This window comes from Amia ocellicauda, chromosome 1, assembly GCF_036373705.1.
Source record: "Amia ocellicauda isolate fAmiCal2 chromosome 1, fAmiCal2.hap1, whole genome shotgun sequence".
In the NCBI taxonomy this organism is placed as follows: Eukaryota; Metazoa; Chordata; class Actinopteri; order Amiiformes; family Amiidae; genus Amia; species Amia ocellicauda.
The window spans coordinates 43,096,463-43,122,370 of NC_089850.1; the positions used below are offsets into that span (position 1 = coordinate 43,096,463).

The following is a 25,908-nucleotide window of genomic DNA, read 5'->3' on the forward strand; positions in this document are numbered from 1 at the left end:
TAGCCTGAACCAGTGCATAGAGCAGTTGTCTTATGAGTGGTTGACAGATGGAAAATACCACGCACTCTTTATGTATGTGGGTAATTTAAAAAAAAAAAAAAAAGAAAAAAGAAAAGGAAAAAAAAATTGGTTACATCTCGTAAAATTTAAAACACCGAGGCTGGGAGGGAGTCGGTTTCTCTTCTTCCCCCAGTGCCCAGGGGTTGCTGTGTGAGGAGATCAATGATGCCTCTCACTGGAGACCGTGAGGAGCTCATCCACCGTGGGAAGAGCTGGGATAAACAGCACTGAAGTGTGGATTCCCACTCACATAAAAAGGACTCGTTCATTAGAGGATGAGTGAAGGTAGAGGAGGATGAAAAGGATGAGAAGGATGTGCTGCGACACGTTCTTGATCTCTGCTTTCCTTCCATTGCTCAGAAAGAGGACTGCCCTGAAACATGTCTCTCCTGGAAGAACGCACTGAGTTACTCCTCATCGCAGGTAAAGGGGATTTAGTTTGTTCTTTGGCATGTTGTTGAGTGTTAACTTTTAGTTCAATATGTCTTTTTAGTTTAGTAAAATCTTCAAATCATTTGACAAATATTCGATGAAGTACTTTTGATTGTAATATTATGCACTAGTGCTATTTGTTGCTGCTGTTTTTCTTAAAGTGGAATATGGTTAATAACAAGTGTACCTTGTCTCATAAAGTGAGAAAAATATTCAAATCGGCACCAATGCAAAGGGTAATCCGATTTGTGGAAGCGAGTCGCATTATTTAACTTTTTATCGGAGTGAAATCATACAATGGATCTTTGTTTGATTAATACACATGTGATCTGATTTTCTGAATCTCTCCACACGTTGGCGCACTGTGTCTAATATTGGTTTGGGTCTATTCAGCTCTTTAAGCTGCAATACCAATTATTATTTTTTAAGCACACTCGTTGATAATTTAAACCGATACATAATAGGCTACTAATTAAACACACTGCGTCTTAATAGTGAAATAATACATACCAGATATACAGTCTATATATATAGATATATATATATGATCATTCCGTTTTATTAATGTTATAAAGAAAAGTCTTAAACCGTTCCTTAATGTAAGTTTCGCTGCAGAACACCATTCCCTGAAGTTGTCTGTGTATCCGTCTGTCTTACTTTTGGTGCCAAAATGATCTTTGCAGTACCTCGTACTTCACTGTTTTGTCAGTTTAAAAAAAGGTGACATTTATGCTTTGAGGAATCCCAATTGGCGATCTGGACAGGTACCAATACAATTATATGTCAGGAATATTCGTTTTGCAGTTTCCTCTAGCCTATGTGGAACCACTTCTGTTCCCACCACTTAAATCTATCGGTGGCTTCAAGTTCATGGTCTGGTCCGTTTTCAAGACCATTATTACATATGAACAGCCTTTGAACGAAATTCAAATTCTCTTTGAACGAATGCAGTTGGATTAAAAGCTTGGCACGTAGGAATTGAACTTCTTTAACCTCGTGTAGGTCTTTAGGACTGAGTGTTGAATCCCCTGTAACTCCAGGAGGTGCCTTTGGCTCAGACGTGACTGACACAGTCTGGAGTGACATCATTGGGCAACAAAAGGACGCATCCAAAGAGCTGCCATCAATACTGAGCCATTGCGCGCTAAGCCAGGGAGGCGCTCCAAAAAGTTGGTAAAAAGCGGTGATCTATTGCTAGACTCCCTCAACCTTAGTGTAACCATGAGCTTTAATCACAATAATCAATGATGGCACTTTAAAGTCACATTGGATGGGCTTGCCGGTTTGCATTTTATTTTTTTTCCCCCTTGGGCAAACTCAAAGTGATATTTTTGTCTCGGCAAACTGGCTCGATCCTTTCTCGCCTTGCGCCTTAACAACAGCTGCTGAGAATATGTGCAAGAAGAGGCGGGCGGTGCTGTGGAGGCTTTCTGTTTTCTGCAGGAGAGCTGTGTGGAATAATACTCACTAATGTGAAGAAATATAAATATATATCTCGGATACAAAGCAGGAAAAGCAGAGATCGGACAGAAACGCTTCCTTATATAGGTGGCTGCAGATTGAAAAACACCTCTGGTTGCTGGTCCTCTGCGCATCGGCATCGGAATGGGAAAAAGTACAGATATGACTGTCATCCATTCAAATCAAATGTGAGTTTAATTTTATACGGACTTTATCACTTGTAAAGAAAAACCCTACAAGGAAAAGTGTAAAGAAATCGTACTCCAAGGACGCAGAGCATGACCACGACAGACCCGGACAGGAGGCATTGGCGTGCGTTTTGAGAAGCGCATTTTGGATACATCCAGACCCAGATTGCTGTATTGGTCCTATTGCATGTAGGGATCGTTTCAATGGACGTGTCAGAGAGGTCTTCTTAGTCGATCGACACTTTCTTAAAGGTTTGTTTGTGCGCCTTTGATTTGTGCTGCTCTGGAGATTGAACACCTGTGTGGCTGTCTCTGTAATCCAAGCCTGTTCCAGACACAACACCTCCAAGCAAACAGCTTGCAAATCCTATACACATGTACAACATGTTCCTTGTTGCTCTTTTCCCCCTATTTCTCGTTTGGATCGCTTTAGTCTCCAAGAATGCTCTCCAGGCTCTATAGAGCCCATTCCTCTTTTCATTTTCTCACGCTTATCTTTTAGCAGTTGCGCCTTTTTGTCTGCTGTCCCTTTCTTCCTGTGCCTTCAGCGTCTTTGATTTTTTTTAAACCGTTTTATCTTTTCTGTGTGTGTTTTGTGTTATGTTGTTTAATCGACTACCACCTTTTTATAATTTCCTGCCCCCAGTTTTATGGCTTGTTTAACCAATCCCCCCTTTATCATGTTCTTATCAGTCTTCATTTATTGTAGCCAGCGGGAATATGATTTCCACACTTCTTTTTGTTCTCTACATCAAAGTATGATATTTTCCTTTTAACCCCCTTGCTTTAAATTCCTCCCGTAGAAAGCAAAATAATAGTATTTTACAACCTATATTGTAGTAAACATTTGATACCCTAGACGAGATCCAGACACAGCGGTACTGACGCAGCTGTCCCATTCCTCCGGCACAGATTGATCATGGTCGCCGGGGTTCGTGCGCTCCTGGTGCTGCTGCTCTGTCAGGTGTTGCTCGGAGGCTCGGCCGGATTGATCCCAGAGGTTGGCCGAAGAAAGTTTAGCGAATCGGGGAAGGAAAGCCCGCAGCAGTCGGAGGACATCCTGAACGAATTTGAACTTCGCCTGCTCAACATGTTTGGCCTGAAGCGGAGACCCTCTCCCAGCAAAGGAGCGGTGGTGCCGCAGTACATGGTGGACCTGTATCACATGCATGCGGGCAGTGGGGACCAGGACCACCGCCGGGCCAGAGCCGGGCCGGGCCAGCATCAGGAGAGGGCTGCCAGCAGGGCTAACACCATCAGGAGTTTCCACCATGAAGGTAAGCCTTGGCGTTGCTTTAGTGAATGGCATATTAGCCTATATTTATGGTTTTATTCTCTAATAATGTTCTCAGATATATCTTTCATTTTTTGACTCATCTTTTTGTCTGCTGTCCTTTTTAAAGGCACTTGTTTTGCACTTGTAGACCCACACAAAACACACGCATACTAATACTTTGAAACAATATGGGTGCATTTATGATTTTCTTTGTAATTATATATATATATATATATTATATATATATATATATATATATATATATATATATATATATATATATAAAACTCTCTAAAGCGTAGTGTTCATGTCAGTACATTCATATAGTATCCACGTTTTGTGATCATAGCATTTATTATCTCTCAATCCATCTATATTTATCTACACACATACATAAGATAACTTAATTTCAATATTTCGGCATATCTAGAATATTTGCAATCAGGATGGGGAAAGTGTAAATCCCTGACGCAATTGAAGCAATATTAATTGAAAAAGTAATCGCATCTTCTGGTAGTCTAAATCATATTAATCATACGAACACGTTGAAAAACACACACAATTAATATTTTACGATTTTGAACATATTGAGACCCGCTGTATGTACTAGTTAACTTTAACTTCTACCATTATACTTTACATTGTCATATGTCACATTCATTTCACGAATGCATCTGAAATACTTACTGGTCAAAGGCCATAGTGTAACTATTTACTGTAAATACATATAACGATACATATGCATACAACGGAAAAATCGCTTGCACCAATATTGCATGAACTGTCTGAACTCTGAACACGTTGGACTAAGCTAGTATCGGCAGATGGGTTATTCTCAGTATTGCCTCTAACAGGTGTCTGAATTATTAATGGTGTTTCTATGTGGGTCTGAAAACAATTTTCTCCTAACACGGATGGTTTGTTGGGTATCGGATGTACAGCTTAGGCAATGGTGTAACTGGGCTGTTGTTCGTAGCCTACAAAGAAAGCTTAGTTCAGGCACAGGCAATAAGTATATTTTGATTTACCTGTCAATGCACTAACACTGCAATTATTTAAGAATGCTTTCCTCTGGAGTATGTGAATGCAAGATGAACACATTTCACCAGGAGCTGAGAGGGCTATGAGAGATAAGCAGTCGGGGCACTGAGACAATATTGCCTTAAAACAAAAACATATATATATATATATATATTGCTACTTCTGCATTTTTTTTCCTCACCGTTTTTATTTTATTTTGTATAGAATCCAGCTTGTGTTGGAGGTCCTTAGTTTAGTCTGAGTCATTAAGTGATACACTGCCACCTATTTTGAAATATCTTCATTTCTCCCTGCAATTCATCATCACTATTTAAATAGCAGATGCTAGCTATGGTAATGGGCTGTACAGCCAAGTGCAGTGTTAATGGTCTTAAAAGGACATGCACTTGGCCAGGAACAACTAACCTGTTATGGCAGTTTTGCCAGTATTTTTTTTAAGACATACACTGCAGTTTTGCTGCAGTTTTACAGCTTTAGAATTAAGCCCAAACAGTGAGTGAATCACCCCACCATCCCTGAGCATCAGGCTCTGGTAATTACCTGCACTCTGAAAATAGCAGCAAGATGTGAAGAGTAGAGCCCAGGGAGATAAAGTCTGATGTCTTTAACAGATGTGAGTATAAGGGACTTATCAAGGAATCTATACCAAAGTGAAATAAGCACCATTAATTGTCAGAAGACAAATACACACTTTAGCTGAAAAACATATGTATATTCTGAGCATTTTAAACAGGGTTATCCTGATATATATGAAAAAATATATCTATTTAGAAAACATATATATGGGCTGCGGTTTAGTTTTACTGTTTCGACAGAGTACGGAGAGAGACAGTTCTTGACACCTGAAATTTGTAAATATACTAGTTGAAATAAGTAGTCTATAGACTATAAGGAAATATCCATCTGTGTGTTGCTGTTTGACAACATGACTAATCATGTCATATATCCATTTAGATCTTTCCTTTTTTCTTTTGTCCTTTTTACTTTAATAAATTATAATATGAGGACAGTAAACTGTTCTCTTAGATAAGTATTGTATGATAAAGGTGTAGCATATATATTTTTTCCACTTTATAATTGTTTTACTGTTTCATGTCATAGTTTCATATGGTTTCCAAATTCCCTTGTAATTTACTAGGATTTCACTGTGGTTTAACCATTGGGGTATCCCTTCAACTTTGCTTCTTTCCCCGCTCTCCTACAAATATAGCTTAGATAATTATAAATCTTTGAAGATTTAGAACTCTCTTCAAATGGCTTGGCTTGCATACTTTTTCTTAAACTCCTTGGAGAGAATTAAAAAAAGACTAGGAAAACTAGAGAAGTAGTCAAACTACTCACTGCTACTTAGATCTGATTATACACATACAGTAAGTGTGGGACCCATATGAGAATGTCTACTCTTTCTTGTAATTAAATAAATGGCATGATAGTTTATATTTAACATAGTGCTCAAAATGTGTACTTGTTACAATATGTCCTCTAAATTAATATATTTACAAATATATATTTATTAATATGCTTCCAATATTATACTTCAGTGATTAAAGCTGAATTCTCTTCTTCTGCAGTGTTTTTGTATTGAAGGTCAAAGCATTAGATATGATGAGGCAACTGCACACAAACAATTAACTGTGCAGGAGAGTCATCAAAGATGACTAATATTGTGTTTATATTCAAGTTTATATGTTAAATGAATTATATGGTAGTGGCTATAAATTCCCACATGAGCATTTCCTAAACAAACTGGGCCAATAAATGACTGACGTTCTGATATTTACATTGTCATTAGTTGAGATAGAATATGATTTACAGGGATGTTCATAAATCATGTCTGTGGTTTGAAATGATGACACATCCTTCCAGTCACTCATTATAAGGGGTTCCTTTTAAAACTGATGTCTCTCAAAACTGCAGCATCAAGTACTGGTACACCTAGTGTCATATGTTTGAAATCCCTACCTTAAGATAGGATTTTCCATTTTTTGAATGTAATGTTTAGTCTTCTGAATTCAAAATTACTGTGCTATTAGGATTTCTTTCTGTATACGAATGTGGAGACTGGGGAGGCAGCTCTGAATACTTCTTTGTAACATCTAATAGATGGATGAATTTTTAACATTTTGACTTGAGAATTGAGCCAAACAACGTCGTCTTTTTGTTTGTTTTTATTTGTATATCAAGATTGCATTGACTGTCCTTGATTTAATTTATTCCAGTTACAACTGAAATATTTTTTAACAACTAGGGTAATCTTTTCACCGATGAGATAATCTTAGATATTTTTGAAGCAGTTTTGTAGGGAACTAACTAAAATATAATGAAATCTTAGCGCAAACTGTAATTTCATTGAGTGACATTTGTAAATATAACAACAGAGAACTAATTTCAAGGTATACCTAGTTGTTATCATAATGTGTTTTGCCATTTTGTTTCTCTTCCCTTAATGTCCTTAACCTAAGAGATATGAACAAAGTATTAACACCAAATAACATTGTGTTCTCTTCTGAATGTTAGAATCCCTGGAGTCGCTGTCGAGCATCAGTGGGAAAACAACTCAGCAATTCTTCTTCAACTTGACATCCATTCCTGGGGAGGAATTAATCACTTCAGCAGAAATGAGAATTTTTCGAGATCAAGTCCTTGGTGCCATCACAAACAATAGCAGTGGTAACCACCGCATTAACATTTATGAAGTTATAAAACCATCCGTTTCCTCAATGGAGCCTATAACGAGACTTCTGGATACTCGGCTAGTGCATCACAGCCAGAGCAAATGGGAGAGCTTTGACGTGAGCCCTGCAGTCATGCGATGGACCATGGAGGGGCTTACCAACCACGGTTTTGTGGTGGAGGTTGTGCATTTGGATAATGAACGGAGCGATTCAAAGAGACACGTGAGGATAAGCAGATCTTTGCATGAGGATGAAGAAACATGGCCGCAAATAAGGCCTTTATTGGTGACGTTTAGCCATGATGGCAAAGGACATGTTCTCCATAAGCGGGAGAAGCGACAAGCCAGATCAAAGCAAAAAAGGAAGCATAAATCAAGTTGCAGGAGGCATGCCTTGTATGTGGACTTCAGTGATGTTGGGTGGAATGACTGGATAGTTGCCCCACCAGGGTACCATGCCTTTTACTGTCAAGGAGAATGCCCTTTTCCTTTAGCAGACCACCTAAACTCCACAAATCATGCCATTGTACAGACTTTAGTCAACTCTGTAAACACAAACATTCCCAAGGCCTGCTGTGTCCCTACAGAACTCAGCGCCATTTCTCTTCTCTACCTTGATGAATATGAAAAGGTTATATTAAAGAACTACCAGGACATGGCTGTGGAGGGCTGTGGCTGCCGTTGAAAAACAATGTTGAGGACACTTTAATTCCCAATGAAGACTTTATTTATATAAAAGAAATAAAAAACAGCTATTTTGGAAAAAAAGTATATATAAATATATTTATGTCTACGAAGAAAATTGGGAAAATAAATATTTTAATCAGAGAGTTATTCCTTTAAATGATTTTTAAAATGTATTTTTGTTGTACATGTTTTCAAACGGGTAAATTCCCGCACATGAAGTATAATGTTCAGATTCTTATTTTGTATTTATTTCTATAATAACCACTTTTTATAGTAAATAGTTCATTTGTATTTATGTGTAATCTTAAGACAAAAATATAGGGTTTGTACATAATTTTTAAAAAGTATAGTATGGTTTAACTGTGTCCATTTCTTTAAGACAGCAGATTTGGGGGGAGAAAAAGTGTCGCCTTGCATAGGGAAAACATTGGGGTCAGTGAAAACTCTTTAGTTCCCAGCTGAGAAATGAGTACAACTGCAATGGCAAATCGAAAAGAATAACAAATTATAGAAGTGATATTATTATAGAGAAAGTACCTCAGCACCAGCCTGATTCTAAATGGCTTCTTTATGGATTCAGACACCCATAATGTATTAGATCTATTCATATACATTTGTTTATTGATCTTACTCTCACTGCAGAATGCTTTAACATTGAACACTACATTAAAATGGGAGTTAACTAGGCTGATCTAGTCAAAAGTTGAAGTCTAGTAAATGGTGAATATATTGAAGAGGTATATGCTCCCACAGTGATTTTTATTTTATTATTATTATTTTTTAATCTTAATGCACTAACCTAGTAGCAGCAATGTGTGAGGTAGTTGACACTGAAGGCCTTTGATAAGGGCTTGCATATTGCAGGAATTTCCCCTCTTTAATAGCATATTGTGGCCAGCTAAAGTCCTGTATAGCCCTAACTATTGTAGAGACAGGTTTGAATATTACTCAGGGGTATATTTACCTGCCTGTACTATTCAGAGTTTTTCGTTCCAAATTTTTGCTGGATTGGATAGAAGTGTAAATTGAGCTGAAGACCTAGACACGGGGAATAAATAAATCATATTTTTAATTAATAGTTGGCATGAATTGTAGAATCTTTATTCTGAGACCTGAAAATGTATTCCCCAGATCCAAGTGCTGTACATGTTGTTGGGTAACTTCCTCAGGGTTATTAAGAGTACAAAATGCGATTTGTTCTTATTCTGACAGTTTAATATAATCTTAGCCCATCAAAGGAATACATTCAGTTCTTAAGTACAATAAGATCTTGGTGAAGCTTTACAAAAAGGTTGATCTGAAAATATATTTGCTACTTGAAGAAAAATGTTTGTGATGTAATGAGCATTTCGACTGGATTTTATTTTGCTTTCAGTAAAATGTTAAGTATCATCTGAGAAAAGAACTCCCACACAATTTAAACTGGGAATGTGACTAAGGTCCAGCAGTTAAAAATGAGAAGTATCAGTATTTAAAAACTTTGAAAACGACAAATAAATTGGTAACAGCTTAAGTTCATGCTGAGACAAGTTCAAAGAGTTTTTATTTTCCTCCTCCTAGACGTGTCACATTAGGATTTTGGCACAGCTCTTAAATAGCTTTTAGATAATGAGATGAAGTTTTGTAAAGCCTGCTATGTTCTCACTGGTAATTGTACTTGAGTCTGAAATCCCAACACTGCAACACAGAAAAGATCTGCTTATTGCAGATTACAGGTGGTTCAATTAGACAGCCGCTAGAGGCAAAATGGATCCGTTATTCAACTTTAAGTGAGTTCAAGCATGAACATTGGACTAATTTTACAGAGCAATCCTGAAGGAAGCAGCTGTTCAACATCTTTCTGGAATGAAAACATATAGTGAAAATGAAGACATTACTGTAGGGTTTATCATACAACATCATAAACTGATTTTCATTTCATGCACAGTCAAATATAATACATGTAACTATTGACTGCTGTTGTCACACAAGGTTTGAAGTGCAGATCCAAAACAAGTTCCCCCCACATAACATTTTTGAAAAGACATTTTGGTTTCCGAAAATAAAATTATTTGTTATGTTTTGCAGTTTTTCGGATGCATATATTGCCACACCAACACATTGATGTGTTTCTATGTCAATTAATTGTTTGTTAATCTTCTTATTTTAAGAATTATGATATCATTATATGTTCTGTAGAACACATAGAAAATTAAGATTGTATATATACATATATATTTAAGTTATTTTTTAGGAGTGGTATTGAGTCAGATTTAAATTTTTATGTATCAAAATTGTGTGGCTTTTCTCCCATGCAACTTAGTTCACGCTATGAAACATCCTGCACATTTTTAACTTGGTGTGGGTCTCATATGCACAGTAACCATGAGAGCTGAATGTATTACAGGTCTGAAAAATGAAAAAAATATGCTATAATTGTGTGTGCATTTGGACTGTCTAACAGCTGAATACTATAGAACAGCCCCTTTAGGCAAATTATAAATTTACTTTTTTAGAGAGAAAACGGCATTCTTTGAAACTGCAGTCTAAGTTGTATATCCTTTACAATCTAACAACTGAATGCGCGTGGTTGATTTTTATAGTTAAAGTATTATTTTTATTTATAAAACAAACAGATTAAATTGTTGTCTGTATCAAAGGCAATTGTAATTTAGGCCAGACCATCCAAGAGTGATTTAGGGGTTAAAAATATCTTTATAGTCCCACTGGGCTAACCACTGCACACATTGTTGTGAAGAAATCAACAAACATCAGACTTCTGCTGCTACACAGTTACAGTGCAGCTCCAATCTATCTAGATCATTTAGTTATTTTGAAGCAGATCCTCTCCTTGGCAAACCGTTATCTACTGACTCTCTTGCATTCCACAGGGAGGTTTGAAATACTGTGAAACAGCTTTTTTATTTTTGTATAATTTCCAGATGAAAACCATTTTGATATTGGAGAATTCCGTTTACAATCAACTAAAGCACTGCAAAGCGAACATTTTACAATTTCTCGGACAAAAGAGCACATACTTTGTTCACTACATATTACATTTTCATTGGGATGGTTAGGTAACTATTAATTACATTCCTTTATGGCTAAAGCTGAATTTAAATTCTGTTTAATTACGATGTTTATCTTCCATCTCCCCTGGTCAATAATAATAGGTTTCAAGAAAAAAATGCTCATCTCAAACTAAATAGTGCCGTTGATCCATAACTTGGAGCATGCCTGCCATATTGAAGAGGAGCTTATTAAAAAGGATTCCACTTTTCAACCTTTGGCCTACTTTTATATGCACAATGTGGTCAGCACACTTCTTGTAAAATTTCTCAGATGACTTTGGTTTTACTAACCTCATTAAGATTCTGCAGTCTTTACTGCTGCAACACCCCCTCATCCTCCCTGCCTCTCTCAAGTGAACCAAGACTACATGTGCAGTGACCACTACTTGCTTAAACTTCAGTGAGGTTGATTTTGGGCAAAGGGTAGATGGAGAATTTGTCCTGAAGCCTCTTATTTACTTCATAACTGTGAACCAGGATCTCATCTGGACTGCATTTGCACTGGAGGGGCCTGACCACAATGCAAGGAGAAAATAGACCTTGAATTGCTTCACTGTAGAGCCGTTGCCCAATTGTTGCTTTTTATTGACTTCGGGAGGCAGCAAATTGCCATATGCTTCTCTAAACTTTCAGCTTGAAATGAAAATCAGGACACAAGGAACAGTAAAGTGAAAGTTTTCTATAGCAACTGCTAAGTTTTACAAAATAATAAAATCAATATTGATACTTCCTGACAATGTTGGACCACTGCAAGTTTATAATGGTTTGTTTTTATTACTGAAGTGCGTAAATCTTACATTAGTTACCGGTGTGTGGAAACTCTACTCTCATCCCACATTACGCATTTCTCTCACATGGTGCTTTTCCCTTTGCCTTGTGTAATCAGATCATTACTATTTCAATTACTCACTTGACGTTACTGTCCTACCATAGTGCGAACTAAAACATATTTGTCTCGCTTTGTAACTCACAGACTGCACCACTGTCTGCTGCATCTGGCATTTCATAGGAAGGTCCCTTTAGGAGTTACTTATTTTTTTATTTTATTTTCTGCGTTTGTATGGTTTCCAGGGTAGCAGACTTCAAGAAATACTTCTGGGAATTTCCTTGCAGAGAAAATCCAAACTGCAAGTGGATTTCATGCATATTTGTGAATACAAACTGCATTCACTTTAGTGTATCTGATATGCTGTGGCTTTAAACAACTGAAACCTTAGAGAGTAAAAGATTGAGCAATTTCTGATTAAAATTAACATGCTTATGCAGCAAAGGAGGAAATACAATTCCATTGTGAAGTTCAGCAATATTTCCATCCACACCATCTCACCTCAAACACTTTAAACTAAATTTCTGTTTGCAATGGAAATTTGGTTTCTACATTCTGGACCAGTTGAACACAATGTTCAATTATACATAAATCTTTGGAGTTTCAAAAAACACAATCCTAGGAATATGATCTGAGAATTTAGTTAAATGTACATTGGAAAAGAGATAACTCTGTCGATTCCATGACATTAATACTATAATGATATATATATATATATTTATGTTTATGACTTTTAAACATTCTCTGCCATTTCCTGTCATGTTTTCCATTTAGATGGAAGTATGTTTCAAGATTTCCAGGGAAGTATTTTGTGGCTGCTTGTTTACATTTCAACAAATGCAATGTGGCAACTTATTTTGTTTAGTGTAACACCCAGGTGCAGACAACACTTTACATCAAATACAGCAACTGAATTACTGTAGATATATGGTGTACCTGTATTCTCCATTTACTACAGACTGTGTATACTTTAAAACAGTGTTATACTTTGGCTCTTGTGAGAATGTTGTTGTTGTGTAATGTCTGGCATTTAGATAACAAACATAAGGATAACAATACAGAGTTATTGACTTATTTTGTTCAAATTAAGAACTTTTAATTAGTACAACCTTTGGAAAGCAAATAATAAAACCCTGCCTAACACACCCAGTAAACTAGAACAAACCCCCAGCCAGCTCATACTGGAATCCATTCTGATGAGCAATGTAGGTTGGATGGACATCGGCATGGGGTCAAGAGCTAGAGTAACTGCACAGTTAACAGCACGCATTTCAACAGAATGGCAGCAGGGTGGGGACACATCAGATGGGAGATAACAAAGCAAAACAAAATGACTTTCTGAAATAACTTTGATTTCACCAAGGTGCAATTTAAATTCAAGTTCATTTTGCATGAGGACAGCAGTTTGGGTTTTTATTAGGAGAGCAAGAGATATTTCTACCCATTTCACAAAAGCCATTTGTGTCCCAGAACATAAGTGTGTGGAATTAAATTGGATATATAAATTAACCTTTAATAATCGAGTACACATTTTTTAGCAAGTTCCTTTTTGTTTTACTATTTTCATTGTAATCAGCAGTTTTTTTTTAAAGAAACTGTAGAACAATTACACTCCAACTGGATCAAATGCTAGGTATTATATGAGCCCAAATTGGTGTCACGTCCCCATTATCTTCTCTTGTGGTGTATTTAAGCAGACATCAGACCCTGTGCTACTAAGAGATGCTGAGCACACTGCTAACATTTTTTTTTTTTTGGTGTGTTTCTATTCAAACTATCAAGGTTTATTGTGCTGGTATGCATGCCATGGTCACATTTTGTTCAAGAATGAACTTCCTTATTGATCAATTTATTGATTCACTGTGGGCACTATAGTATTTCATTGTAATACCCTTTCATGCTTTTGGTTACTTATACATTTGTAATTCATATGTTGGGGGGGAAGGGCTGAATTTCCAATTGTTTTTTATTGATAAAGCAAGTTCCCCTTGGCACTTCATGAATCTTCATTATTATTGTATGTGTCTTAGGCACTTATCCTATGATTCCAATGCACTTCTTCTGTGATATTTAAATATAGGAGAACAGATCATACATATTGTTTAAGTCTGTTTGTATTTTAAATAATCAATCGCAAGTGCAACCACAATCTTATAAACACAGGCTAGGATGCAACATGGTATTATCATAGCTTACATGTATTTCATCAAGTTAATCAGTCATATGAAAAGAACATTCACAAGAGCTTTAATCCTCAGGAAAGCATCGATAAAAACAAGGTAGATATCAACTTAAAGAACAACAGAAACACTGTCAAAGTGCAGGATTCACCGCAGAAAAGTTTTGGATGACCAGGAACAAGCTCTGCTGCATGGGGAGCTCAGTTCTAGTTAGAGAAGTCCAGAACGACATTGTGGTGAAACAGGAAGGTTGCACTTCTTTGTTGTTATGCTGCGGTGCGTACTAATTTGAGAGGCTGTGCTCATCTTTTTCAAGTACCCTCAGTGGAAATGACGTCTGGCACGTTTTAAAATGTGGCATCTGGTAAGTAGCTCTAACACACATCAAACAAATTCACGTCCGCATTTGGAAAGAAACATAGAAATGACTATTCCAGAATGATGGAGAGGGCCTCTATGATTTCTCTTTCATTTTTTTTCTTTTGGAAGGAAAAAAAAAAATAACCTTAAGTTAAAAACACTATTATCTTTACTTCTGGTTGTACTATTGATATTACTCATAACCTTTAGGTAAATTCAGCCAACAGAAGATACACAGTCACAATTTCCAAAGCAATAAGACAGGTGGCGGTTTACGCTGTGATTATTCTGTAAACGGGGTGCTTCTACATGTAGATACTGACCATTAACATTCTTCTGGCAGTTTCTCTCAGACAATTGTGCAGCAGTATTATACCGTTTAAGAGTTTTTGGTTTGAACACAAACCCTATCCCTCCACCTAGTTCCTGTTCATTGCCTCAGAGGCTTTCAAATTGACCTTTGGTGACATCATTTGCAGGTGTACTGGACAAATTTGCTTGTAAAACTTCCAAATAGCCATGTAATTTTTGCGAGAGCTCATTAAGGGAAGCTCAAGTAAAGCAACTGACTAAATCAGTGTATTAAAATAGCATGAAAGATCTGGAAGTGGAGTGGAAGACACTCGGATGAAGGCCCCAGGCAAGGCTTTCTCCCGAGAAACATGGTAATCTAAACTTAATCCAAAATTGGACTTGGCAATATGCAAGTGTAACTAAGTGTAAAAATACCATCCTAAAAGGTTCAGATGACACTTTACAAATGTATTGTTTTATATTTTTGGCTGGGAAATGGTGTAAACATAGTGTATTTTTCTGAATGTAAACATTTGTCATCTTTTCTGCATTTACCAAAAAGAAGCACATGCTACATTTCAGCAGGTTTTGTAGACTTGGCGTTTCATTTGATATATTACTAGACAAACAGATACTTTTCAATGCCTTGTTAATATCTGACTTTTTGTGTCAATTTATCCTTATTATTGAAAACATATTAATTTCTAGGAGTGCCACAATACACTTTCTGTGCAGTGTTATTCATTTTCTGCACACTAACTCATATGTTCAGCACAGTCTGCTACTTAGGCACTATAGTCTAAAAATGAAAACAGCACTTCAATCTGTTTGTTCACTGTTATGCATTTTGTTCTATTAAGGGTAGTCAATATGGGTCTGGGATGAACAATGACCCAGAAAAATATCCCTATCAATGCACAGTTATCTTTCTCTCCATTTGGCAAAGAATTACATACCTTTCCTAGGTATTCAGAGTTAGAGTAATTTAATTAATATATAAAATCTATATCTATATCGATCCAATGCTGAATGAAGGCCTCCCAATGATGTTTCTACTTGCTTCATATATATATATATATATATGTGTGTGTGTGTGTCTGTTTCAATTGCTTTCTTTATAAATGCATTTCATCAAATGTTATTAGTTGACAGTTTGTCACATTAGCATTCCAACATAAATCAAGTTTTTATTAAATAATTTGCCCCAGGAAATTATGTAAAGCATAAAGAAGTGATGACATCTCTATTGCGTGTAATAAGTATTCTTGCTATTACAATAAATACATAATCATGAGAAAACAATGTGGAATTAAATTACCCATTTTGAAATTACATAAAGTTGCACTCCGCACCAATTAATTTCCAATTTCTTCTAAGAACAAAAAACGGTCAAGTTTTAGAAATCATCCACCACATAGACACACACAGAAACAGGCTCACAGACGGCTTCTCCTCCTTCTCCTTTTGATTATCAGCTGTCTTTGCTTTTGATGCTAGGAAACCTATAATTGAATCTAATGCTCTGAGACTGCAAATGTATGCTTTATTTCAACTGAAACCCACCAGCAGATGGCAACAATTAGCCCATTGACAATAAACAAAATACTAACATATTAATTTTCCTCAGAAAACTAATACTTTTAAGTACTTCCATTTGAATCCTCAGCCCTTGTGTAATCATTCACCTAACTTTAAAGAAAAAATCTTTCAAAACAAACTAAAAAATATCCAAACACATTCTGAGGTTCCAGTACTGCATACGTAGCATGTTTACTTGTAGACAAAGCATATGAAAATACTCTATAAATGCTACTCCGCAACGTATGCAGATTTAACAATAGTATATTTTATTCTTCCATATTTGGACAAGCCAGAACTTGAAAATAAACGATTGTTTCTCATCTTAAACCCATGCAACTGTAAGACACTTTATCTGTGTTCAGCTCTCTGGCTGTCCTCCAAGAAGAATGGTTTCTCATCTCCAGAAATTATATACTCGCCTGCTTCAAAACACTGTACTCATAGATTTCATCCTATGGATTTTGTTAAGAGGAAGACATGTAATGGTGCCAAGCTGGATTAGACTGCCAATAGCTCAGGTCAGAGTTTCACTGGGAACATGTGATATAGCTACACAGAATATGAGTTTATATCAATGCTAATTTTCTTCAGCAATACCTCATCTGGTTTGACATTTATTGAATGCATCAAGGGAATCAATGCTTTAAGCAAGGTGTTAATTTGTGTTTCCTTGCAGTCCTTCCATTCACCCATGTTCGCAACCCATATGTACTGCTGGACTACATTAGATAACAAAAATACTTTAGTATTAGAGAAAATAGAGAAATACAGAAAGATAGAGAAATTCCTCTTTTGCATTCACTTTTTGCCAAATCATTCCACCACACAGATATAAAGCACCCTATTTGATATAATTAATTATTATACATTTCTGTTTGAAGTACAATACTTCTCCAACAGTTGCAATAACGCCAGTCTAAGTAATTATTTAAGCTTATGACATAATCTTTGTTTGTATTGCACCAAATATTAGGTCATGAACTTAATTTTAACAAGTAGAACTATAACTGAACCTGCTGTTTCCTAAGGCAATGAAAATGCTGACATTTATAACTAATAGGAACATAAAGCAATAGTTTATTTTCATTCTCCAGCTGTTGTCAATGTGTTGTACTCCTACTTTAATTATGTCAAGCGCTTGTTCATACAGGGGTCTGTGGTGAGACATTTTTGATTGTGAGATTAATGTATGTAATGTTGCTATGGATAACATTATTTTTAATTTCAAGTTCCACAATGCATTAGCATTTTAATAAAACAGTATAAATGATTTGTATTTTAAGTTCTGACCTTGGATTAACTTGTTATAAAGAAATGCTTTAAAACTAACTTTAAAATGTGTTCTGTTACCAGTGTAATAATTCAGACTTGTCATTTTACAGAAACTGATTAGTAAGTGATAAATAGAGGAGGCCTACGAGTCAGAATGTATATGCCAATGAAACTGCTTTCTTTTCAACATTCAGTAAAGCTTTCAAACTAATGATTCATTGCCTTATAGGTTTAAACTAATCTTTTTACGCTAGTTTTCATCCCTACTAAAGGGGTGCACAGTTTCAGGGAGGTTTAATATTGTGTTCCAATGGCTGAAATGTCAACTCTGTTGCTCAGGCTGAATTACTGTCAACTACACTGCTGGTGGCATGCCTGGGAAGAATCCTACAGGTCTGAGTTTTCTCTTGTGTAACTGATTACTCCAAAGAGGCCAAAATGCTCGGGGGGGGGGGGGGGGGCAGGAACTCACAAGATTAGTTTTCCTGGGTGGTGTTGCATAATTTTGCTTGTGATAGAAGACATAGGTAATTTATGTTAACCTCCCAAGCTGCTAAAAACACAAAGACAGAAAACAAAGAGTAAACCAACAGATTCTCTTTTACAGTTGGAAAGAAAAACATAAAAAAAATGTGTTGGTTCTTTTCAAAAAATATATTAGGCTTACATTTTTTAATCTACATCCAGCAGAATGAAATGATCTTACCAGGTAAACTTTTCTTTGCCCCCACACAACTTTCTACTTGTGTAGAAAAGTGGTCTAAGACAGGTGACGTTGTTATAAATTCTCCTACAAAGAACAAACACATTCATTTCAATGAGCCTGTAAAACACTTCTGAATTGAACGGTTGACCTGGCATGAGCTGAGATGTTATCATAAACAAAATCAATGCAAACTCTAATTTGATGCATGTCTTGGCACATAATACAGTACAGTAAAATAATGAGGCAGAAATTGAACCACACTGTTTTTCTAGTTAACCGTACATTTTTCATACAATTATTTTTAAAGCAGAGGCGTATGACCCAACTTATTTCTCATTACAGCTCCAGACCAATGAACTTATTTCTATTTTTAGGAAGAGTGATCCCTCCAAGGCTTTCAAGAATATGTGGGTAGTTTACTAGTGCCTGGCAGAAGTAAGTGACTCAAGTTATTTATATTGGATTCTTCTTCTAATCTAGTGGGACTCGTACTTATTCTATGCCTCTTGAATAGCACACATCTGCACTACCTGAAAGTGATATTAACTTATGGATATTACCCTGGATCCCTGAAGGAGAAAAGTAGCCACTACAGCATGGGATATTGCCTGGCAGGGCACAGGTTACTGAGCATCTATAAGAAGTGACAGTTCAGTGCCTGTACTGAACAGAGTGTCCTCAGCAAAGAAGTGGGGTGGGTGGCAGGTAGGGCCAGATGGAATCTGCATGAAATTTTCCCTAATTCTGTGGAAAATCTGCATAAATTAGTATATTGGATTTAACATTCTTCTATAAAGAAATACAGATTGCAAGTGACATTTTAAGTGTTTTAACAACATGTGCTTCCAAGTGTGGTCAATGGTGTGCTGTGCTGAAGGTCCAAAAAAGTAATAACCGTCTTTATGGAAGTCACGTGGAAATTATTGAGCATGATCGCTGGCATTTTGGCGGATATGTATTTTTGGCTGGCATCATCTTCACTATGCTTCCTTTTTCTAATCTATTTGACATTGCAGTTTTGTGCCACAATGTTCTTTTATTTTAAGCCTCAGACAGAGATTGTCCAATACATGAGTGCTGTGCCTCAAACCAAAACCTGAAATGCAATTTTCATAGCAAAAAAATGCAACTGTCAAACCAATGACCTCTATGATGTACATACAAGGTAGAATCTGTACTATTTTATTAATCCATTCTATTGTGATTATATTACTTTATGTTATTTACGATAATACTTTGGTATTTGGTATTCTGTAACAGATGTTAATACTTCCATTTAGTGCATTATTAATTAAATTCTGCGGGATTTCTAATTTTTAAAGACTATATTTTCCGTGCTTGTGGATTCCGTCTGGCCCTGATGGAAGGCAAACGATTTCACTCACTGATTAAGGTGGGACAGAGAGATGACCTTTGGGAGAAAAAGTCAGGTTTCGGTTTAAAGAAACCTCGAAGCCATCTTTCAGAGTGGAGGGTGGGAGGCTGCATGGCGTTCATGTGCAGTGACTGCTGCCCCACCGTCAGTTTTGCCAAGTGGGAGACATGGACCATCAAAGCATTGAGCTGCTCTATGTCCCAAGTATCATTGTGTCTTTGTGTATCTTATCACAGGGTGAGAGCTGTAGCACTGGAGTGAATGGGTGGTGATAAGGACCGAGGAGGGGCTTTAGACAGCTGGAGCAGGTAGGGGGACTGGAGAAGGCTGTGCTGGAAAGCGGCCCAGATCGCACAGTTGTTTCCGAGTGTTGCAGAATCATCCAACTAGGTGGCAACTCAGGCCAAGATCTTTCCTAGGCCGGTTTCATCCTTGTCTCCTTGAGATAATGATCTTCTTCAAGAGATTAGCTGTCATGGAAGAGTGTTCATGTCCTTGCAGTAATTAGAGGGGTGCGTGGAAATGCTCAGTGCTCTGTAGTCTGTAAGAAGTCTGCAATTGACTACCTTTCTCAAAAGCTGGGTGTGGTATGAAGTATGGGGATAATTTAGTGATCCTCTATGAGATAAGACTAATTAGCTAAAGTGGTTGTTGGTAGTTACAGTGATACAGAAGATTGTGTATTCAGGCTAACGTGAAACATTTAGAGCACACCTTAAAGCAATAACATGACAAGGCCAAATCTGCCTAACAGCAACTTAATTGCCATTATTTCATGAATCTTGGTTCCTACTGTTGGAACGCATGACTTCAGGAAATGCAGTTTGCTATGGTTCCAGAGCACACAAAACGCTATTCATTTCAACATGAAGCACAAAGATATTCAACAGAACTTTAAAACACAAATTAACTAAATTATTTGAGAATTGACCCATAGCACACAGTTGTTGTTATTATTACTATTAATAATAATACATTAATTAATTTATTTGCTTGTTTGTTTATTTCACAGCATTATACACAATAAACATAGCTATACTGGTTTATTCTTTGGTAGTTGTTAACTAAAATAGGGATTTATGTCTTACATAGGCACCTATTTATGTAAAACAAGTATACCTTTAATTAATAAATGTATACTTTGTGTACACGTTGGTTAAAATCAGTCCTGGTTTTTCAGATCATTCTCTAGAATTATGTAACTATGAGAAAATTGAAACTAATTACATTATACTTTTATTGTCTGAGGGTCTCCTTGTATCTTTGTATCAAATTCCATCAAATTTATATTTGTCTTTCTTTTGACAAAAAATAAAATAAAAAATAAACACAAACACTACCTAATTCCAACTAACTTTCAGTTATAAATAATATTTTGGTGAATACTTATGTATTGTACCTTCAAACAGAGAGTGTCATTTTCTTTTCATATTGTGTGTGTGAGTGTGTGAGCCTTTGGATCCACGTTGTAGGGCGCACCCAGGGTGTGACTAAACAAGACCTGTGCTTTACCATGTACCCGTAAATTAAGTGCTATTACACATCCAACAGTCTTTCATCTAGCTTCTAGAAATGAGCTTGCTTCTTGTACTCTGCATTTTCTCTCTCAGGGTCAAAAGTTCCATTTTGAAAGTAACGTTTCAAAAAATCTGGATTTTCAAATCATCAGATATTGATTCAGGTAATTTTGAAATTAAGAAATTAAGGTATGATAAATGCTGGACCATAGGTGTTTCAATTAAAATCATAATCAAATTAAATATATAAATAGGAAGAAGACAAAATAAGTTGTTCTAATTGCACTATTTTGATGCAACTCAAATATCCCACGAAAACCAAAAACATTTAAGTCCAAGTTAACTATAAAACAAAATAACTAAATTAATAAAATAGGTATAATGTTGTAGAATAAGATTTATTTTGACCTTGTTAAAATAATAAATAAATCTCTTCAGTACAATGCACACACTTATTTAGTCCTCTGCTGTCAAACATAGATGATGCCAACTTATCATATGTAGTGCAGGATTATCTGTCTTTCCCAGCCACCACTGAGAACTAATTGGGTAAAATAATTAAACAGTCAGCAAGGAGTCAGACTGTAGCAAGGTCATCTTCCATAAAGAATAGATCCATTTATTTTAAGCTCAGCATAACAATAATGTCTATATCATAATCATAACGGTATCATTTATCATTAACAAAGAAAAGACATTTGATAAAATGTTTTGTATGAATCTCACTTTTTCATTGGCTTAATCCGTTAAAAAAACCAAAAGATATAACTCATGATGGTTATAAAACTTGATGGGACTGGAACATATAATAACAGATTTAGAGGTATCTTTTGAGTCAAGTTAGGTCTGAAGGTGAACTGTGGAAGAAAAAAATAAGGTACAAAGCTCTTGGTGTGATTAATGAAAAGGCCCAGTCAAATCAGGCATTGATTATGTAGCTTGTGAAGCAACTCTCCCATGTCTATCTTCTCACCTACATTTGTCTTCAATGTCCTCTGGTCCTGTGCCAGAAAACTAGATTCAATGTATTCTTGAATCAACAAATTACATTACCTAGATTTTCCATCTATGATTTATGTGAAAGTAATTCTTCATTAACTATATGTTAAACTTCTGCAACTGAGAGAAAAACTGAAAAATGAGGAACATTTTGTGAATGTCTTTCCTTACAAATCTACAGTGTCACGGGCTTTGCAATACTCTAAATCTGTTTTGTTTATATGTAACAGGGTCAAAATATATTATTATTTCAGGTATGGAACATGATTTCTGAGAGCTTATTCTGCAGTCAAGTCATGAGTGGTAAACCCCACAGGCTGAGGAAGGCCAAGGATTATTACATTATTTTCAGTAGTCACAGTTTTTTAGTTCGAGTCTATAAGTGTGCCTCCTTAGAACTAAATCTATTATTTATTACCCTATGTACAATACTGATGGTGAGAGTTTGAAAAAGTAATGTATTATTATTATAGCATAAAGTATTATTTTGACAGAAGACATTAAGCTGGGGGTATTTAATCTTCAAGATTAATCTTTAGTCTTTAACAAAAACATTCTTTCAAAATTAAAAGATAATACCATATGGTCTATAAGGAAATAAAGTAAATCTTTAGAAGAACTAACATAAAATACACATTTTTATTGCTCTAAGATTGTATTTAAAAACAGTTAAACGATAGGTTGTGAATCCAACCCCGGATATCTGAAAAAGGAAGCACTGCCCAAGGGGGAGGGGTTTCTGCGCACTTCCATAGGAACCCGACCGAAAACGTCACTCTATCAAAACTGCCATTGCCTGCCTGCACTTGTCACTCAGAACAGGTCCCTTCCCACTTCCTGTTCTACAAAACATGACGTCAGTGCAGGTTCGTCCTCTTTTGCCGGGAACTAGGACTCCCGCGCGACCTTGCAACCCTTGGGTAGTGCTTCCTTTTTCAGATAACTGGGGTTGCATTCGCAACTTATCATTATCTTTCTAATTGGAAGTGCTGCCCAAGGGGGAGAGGTTACTGTATAACAAAACCATCGCAAGGGAGGAGGCAGCGAGCTGATAAGGGAGCCTGCCCCGAGGGGACCACTAGGGGGCCTCGGCAACACAACTCCAGACAGTAACCTCAGGGGCCCCGTAGGGCCGCACCTGAGCCACCCAAGAGCGAGGACTGCAGTCATGCTCTTACCAGGAACTGTCTAGAATCAGCATATACAAAGAAGGGCTACAGAGGTTAACTCTTACGCCCTCCGCAAACAATAGCAAGGCTGGCTGCTGTACTAGTGCATCTAGGAGCGAGGCCGTATCTACTTGTACAATATCTGGCACTGGCAATCAAGCAACTTGTGGGGCCTCCGCGTATTATCATGGCAGTGGACCCCTGATCCAGTAGGACCGGGGCCACAGACCCAATGAAAAAACACAACATAATATATAGCTGGCTAGTCAACAGAGTAGCCGAGCTGAACAACAATATACAATATATACATATCGTGTGACAGTAAGACCTTCATGCTGTCAGCACGCAGCACAGGAGCATCCAACTCAACTGAATAGTACAGAGTGGAACAGCTCCACTGTACTGACTACTTAGATTTTGAACAAACAAACTATATAAACCATGGGACACGGAAACGAACTCATGCACCACCCATGGTCCACAGGAGCAGCTGACGCCTGCTGGTTAGACTGGCTAACGCAGGGCAACATGAGCTCTACTGTGTTGACAAATGAACTATATACACAGAGCGGAAGACAAGAGCCTGCTCATGTGCTTACCGCTGAGGACAGCGCAGAGCGGGCCACAGACCTGCTGACCAAGGAACTATGTAGACAGCGAGGCAGCGAACTCGAGCGCCATCAGCTAGGAATAGCGGCAGTGAACTCCATTCTACACATTTTCAGAACGGAGCCACAGTCCTGTTTTTTAACACATATATATATATATATATATATACAGAGTGGGATGCAGGCCAGACACATGCACCACCGCAACACAATGCATAATGAATTAACTATATACAGGATGGCCTCGTAAGGCAACGTACCTGGAGGCCACATGACAGACCCTGGACACATCAACAGGCTGTCAGCAAATCCAGGAGCAGCTCGCGTGGGTGCTCGACTGGAAGGCATAGTCCGGAGGAAGGGAAGACACAGTTCAATAGCTCCATCAGGATGTGCTTAACAGGGGCAGACTGGGAGAGGAAATCAGGAGCCAGAGCCCATAGGCTACTGGGGCTCGACTGCAGCCAACACCGGGTTCCCAATAGAAGTGACTGGTCCTGTCACGTCCAACCTGTAGAACCGGGCAAATGTAAGCAGCGAGGCCCAAGCGGCAGCCGCACAAATGTCTGCCAAGGGGTCACCTTGAAAAAGGTTCAGGCACCCAGGTCCCATTGGACTCTTAGGCCTGCTTTGAAAGTGCCTGGCCCTGTGTCCGTGCTCCATAAGACACAAACAATTGGTCTGAGCGCCGATTGTCCTTAGTGCGTTCCAAATAGCACCTGAGGGCCCGCACACGGCAGAGCAGGTGAAGCTGAATCTCCTGCTCTGAAGAGAAGGGGGGAGGATGAAAAGCCTCAATACTCAATAGGCCTGTTAACATGGAATGGAGACAGCACTTTTGGGAGGAACACAGGGTTAGGCCGCAGCGTGACCCTGGAGCCATCTCCCGCAAAACGGACACACGATGGGTGTAAGGACATGGCGTGTAACTCGCTCACATGTTTTGCAGAGGTGCTAAACATCCGCCAGCGGTAGGAATACTGCAACCTCATAGAGGGAGCTCTCACCGACTGAATAGTGGCTACTATCGCGTCTGACAGACCCCAGGCAATCAAATGCCAGGCCCAGAGCTGGAAGAGGCACGGATTGGGGTGCCAAAGCATGCCCTGCACCTGGGACATCAAGTCCGCTCTCACTGGGAGCTGCCAAGGCTCTCTGTAGAGGAGGGCGATCAGGTCTGCAAGCCAGAATCTGTGAGGCCACCGTGGGGCTATCAGCAGAACTGTCATTCATTCTCTCTTGACCTTTTCCAGGACCACCGGGAGAAGGGGGAATGGTGGGAATGCGTAAAGGAGACAGCACGGCCATGTGTGGGCTAGTGCGTCAATCCTTAGGGTTCCTGAGTGGTCTCAGATGGAGAACCATAGCAGGCAGTGTGTGGATTCACTTCCGCCCTGCCAAACCAGCTCCACAATTGCTGTATCACAAGCGGGTGGAGGCACCACACCGAGACCGGGGGGCCTCCCCAAGAGAGGAGGTCCACTGCCGTGTTGGACAGGCCTGGGAGGTGAACTGCTCTGATGGAGCGGAGGACTGGTGGAATGGTGGACCTCCGGGCGTGCCGTAGCGGATCTGGAAGTCATGGCCAAATCGCGCCCACTGTCAGTGCCAAGACAGACAGACAGACAGGGCAGAGGACTGCCCTACTCCAGGCAGGCAAGGTGCATCGGCCGCAAGCGGTGCAGTGGTAGGGGCGAGAGTAGCTCATAGCCGAGCGCACACGCGCGTGACCAGGGAAACGTGCAGCAGGGGCGCTGGTCATGCACTGGCAAAGTGGAGCGCCTAGCAGGCTCGCTGTTGTAAGTGTGTCTCCACCCAGCAACGTTTATGTACAAGGGGGCACTGCAACACCAACCAAACGCAACCTTGCTGTTACCGGACAGAACACTGTGTATGCCAAGCACCAGGTGCTGGATACAAGTGCCACGTAGGCCCATAGGGATTTCCGGGCACATCGGGTGATGTGGAGTCCGGGGTCCAATGGGGCTGAGGGTAGTAGATCACCAGCTGTAGAAGGATCTAAAACCGAGGCCTGCACACATGGACAAGGAGGCTAAGCAGAGTTCGTTCTCAGCGAACTGAGAGAGCAAGATCTCCTACAGCCACAGCCGTGGGCTGCAGTGCGGGCACAAGCACTACACAGCCGTGAAGC

General features: G+C 38.3%; 1 protein-coding gene across 2 annotated transcripts; it reads left to right on the top strand.

Moving 5' to 3' along the window:
• The first annotated feature begins 131 nt into the window (after positions 1 to 131).
• bmp2a (bone morphogenetic protein 2a) lies at positions 132 to 13,686 on the top strand. 2 transcript variants are annotated; one of them, XM_066705773.1, is made up of 3 exons: positions 132 to 483; positions 3,054 to 3,418; positions 6,976 to 13,686. In XM_066705773.1, the coding sequence occupies exons 2-3, from the start codon at positions 3,061 to 3,063 to the stop codon at positions 7,815 to 7,817; spliced, it is 1,200 nt and encodes a 399-aa protein (XP_066561870.1). In that variant the 5' UTR covers positions 132 to 483; positions 3,054 to 3,060; the 3' UTR covers positions 7,818 to 13,686. The 2 variants fall into 2 exon arrangements, with proteins under 2 accessions (XP_066561870.1, XP_066561865.1); XM_066705768.1 differs by lacking the exon at positions 132 to 483 and adding an exon at positions 1,376 to 2,393.
• Positions 13,687 to 25,908: the final 12,222 nt, after the last annotated feature.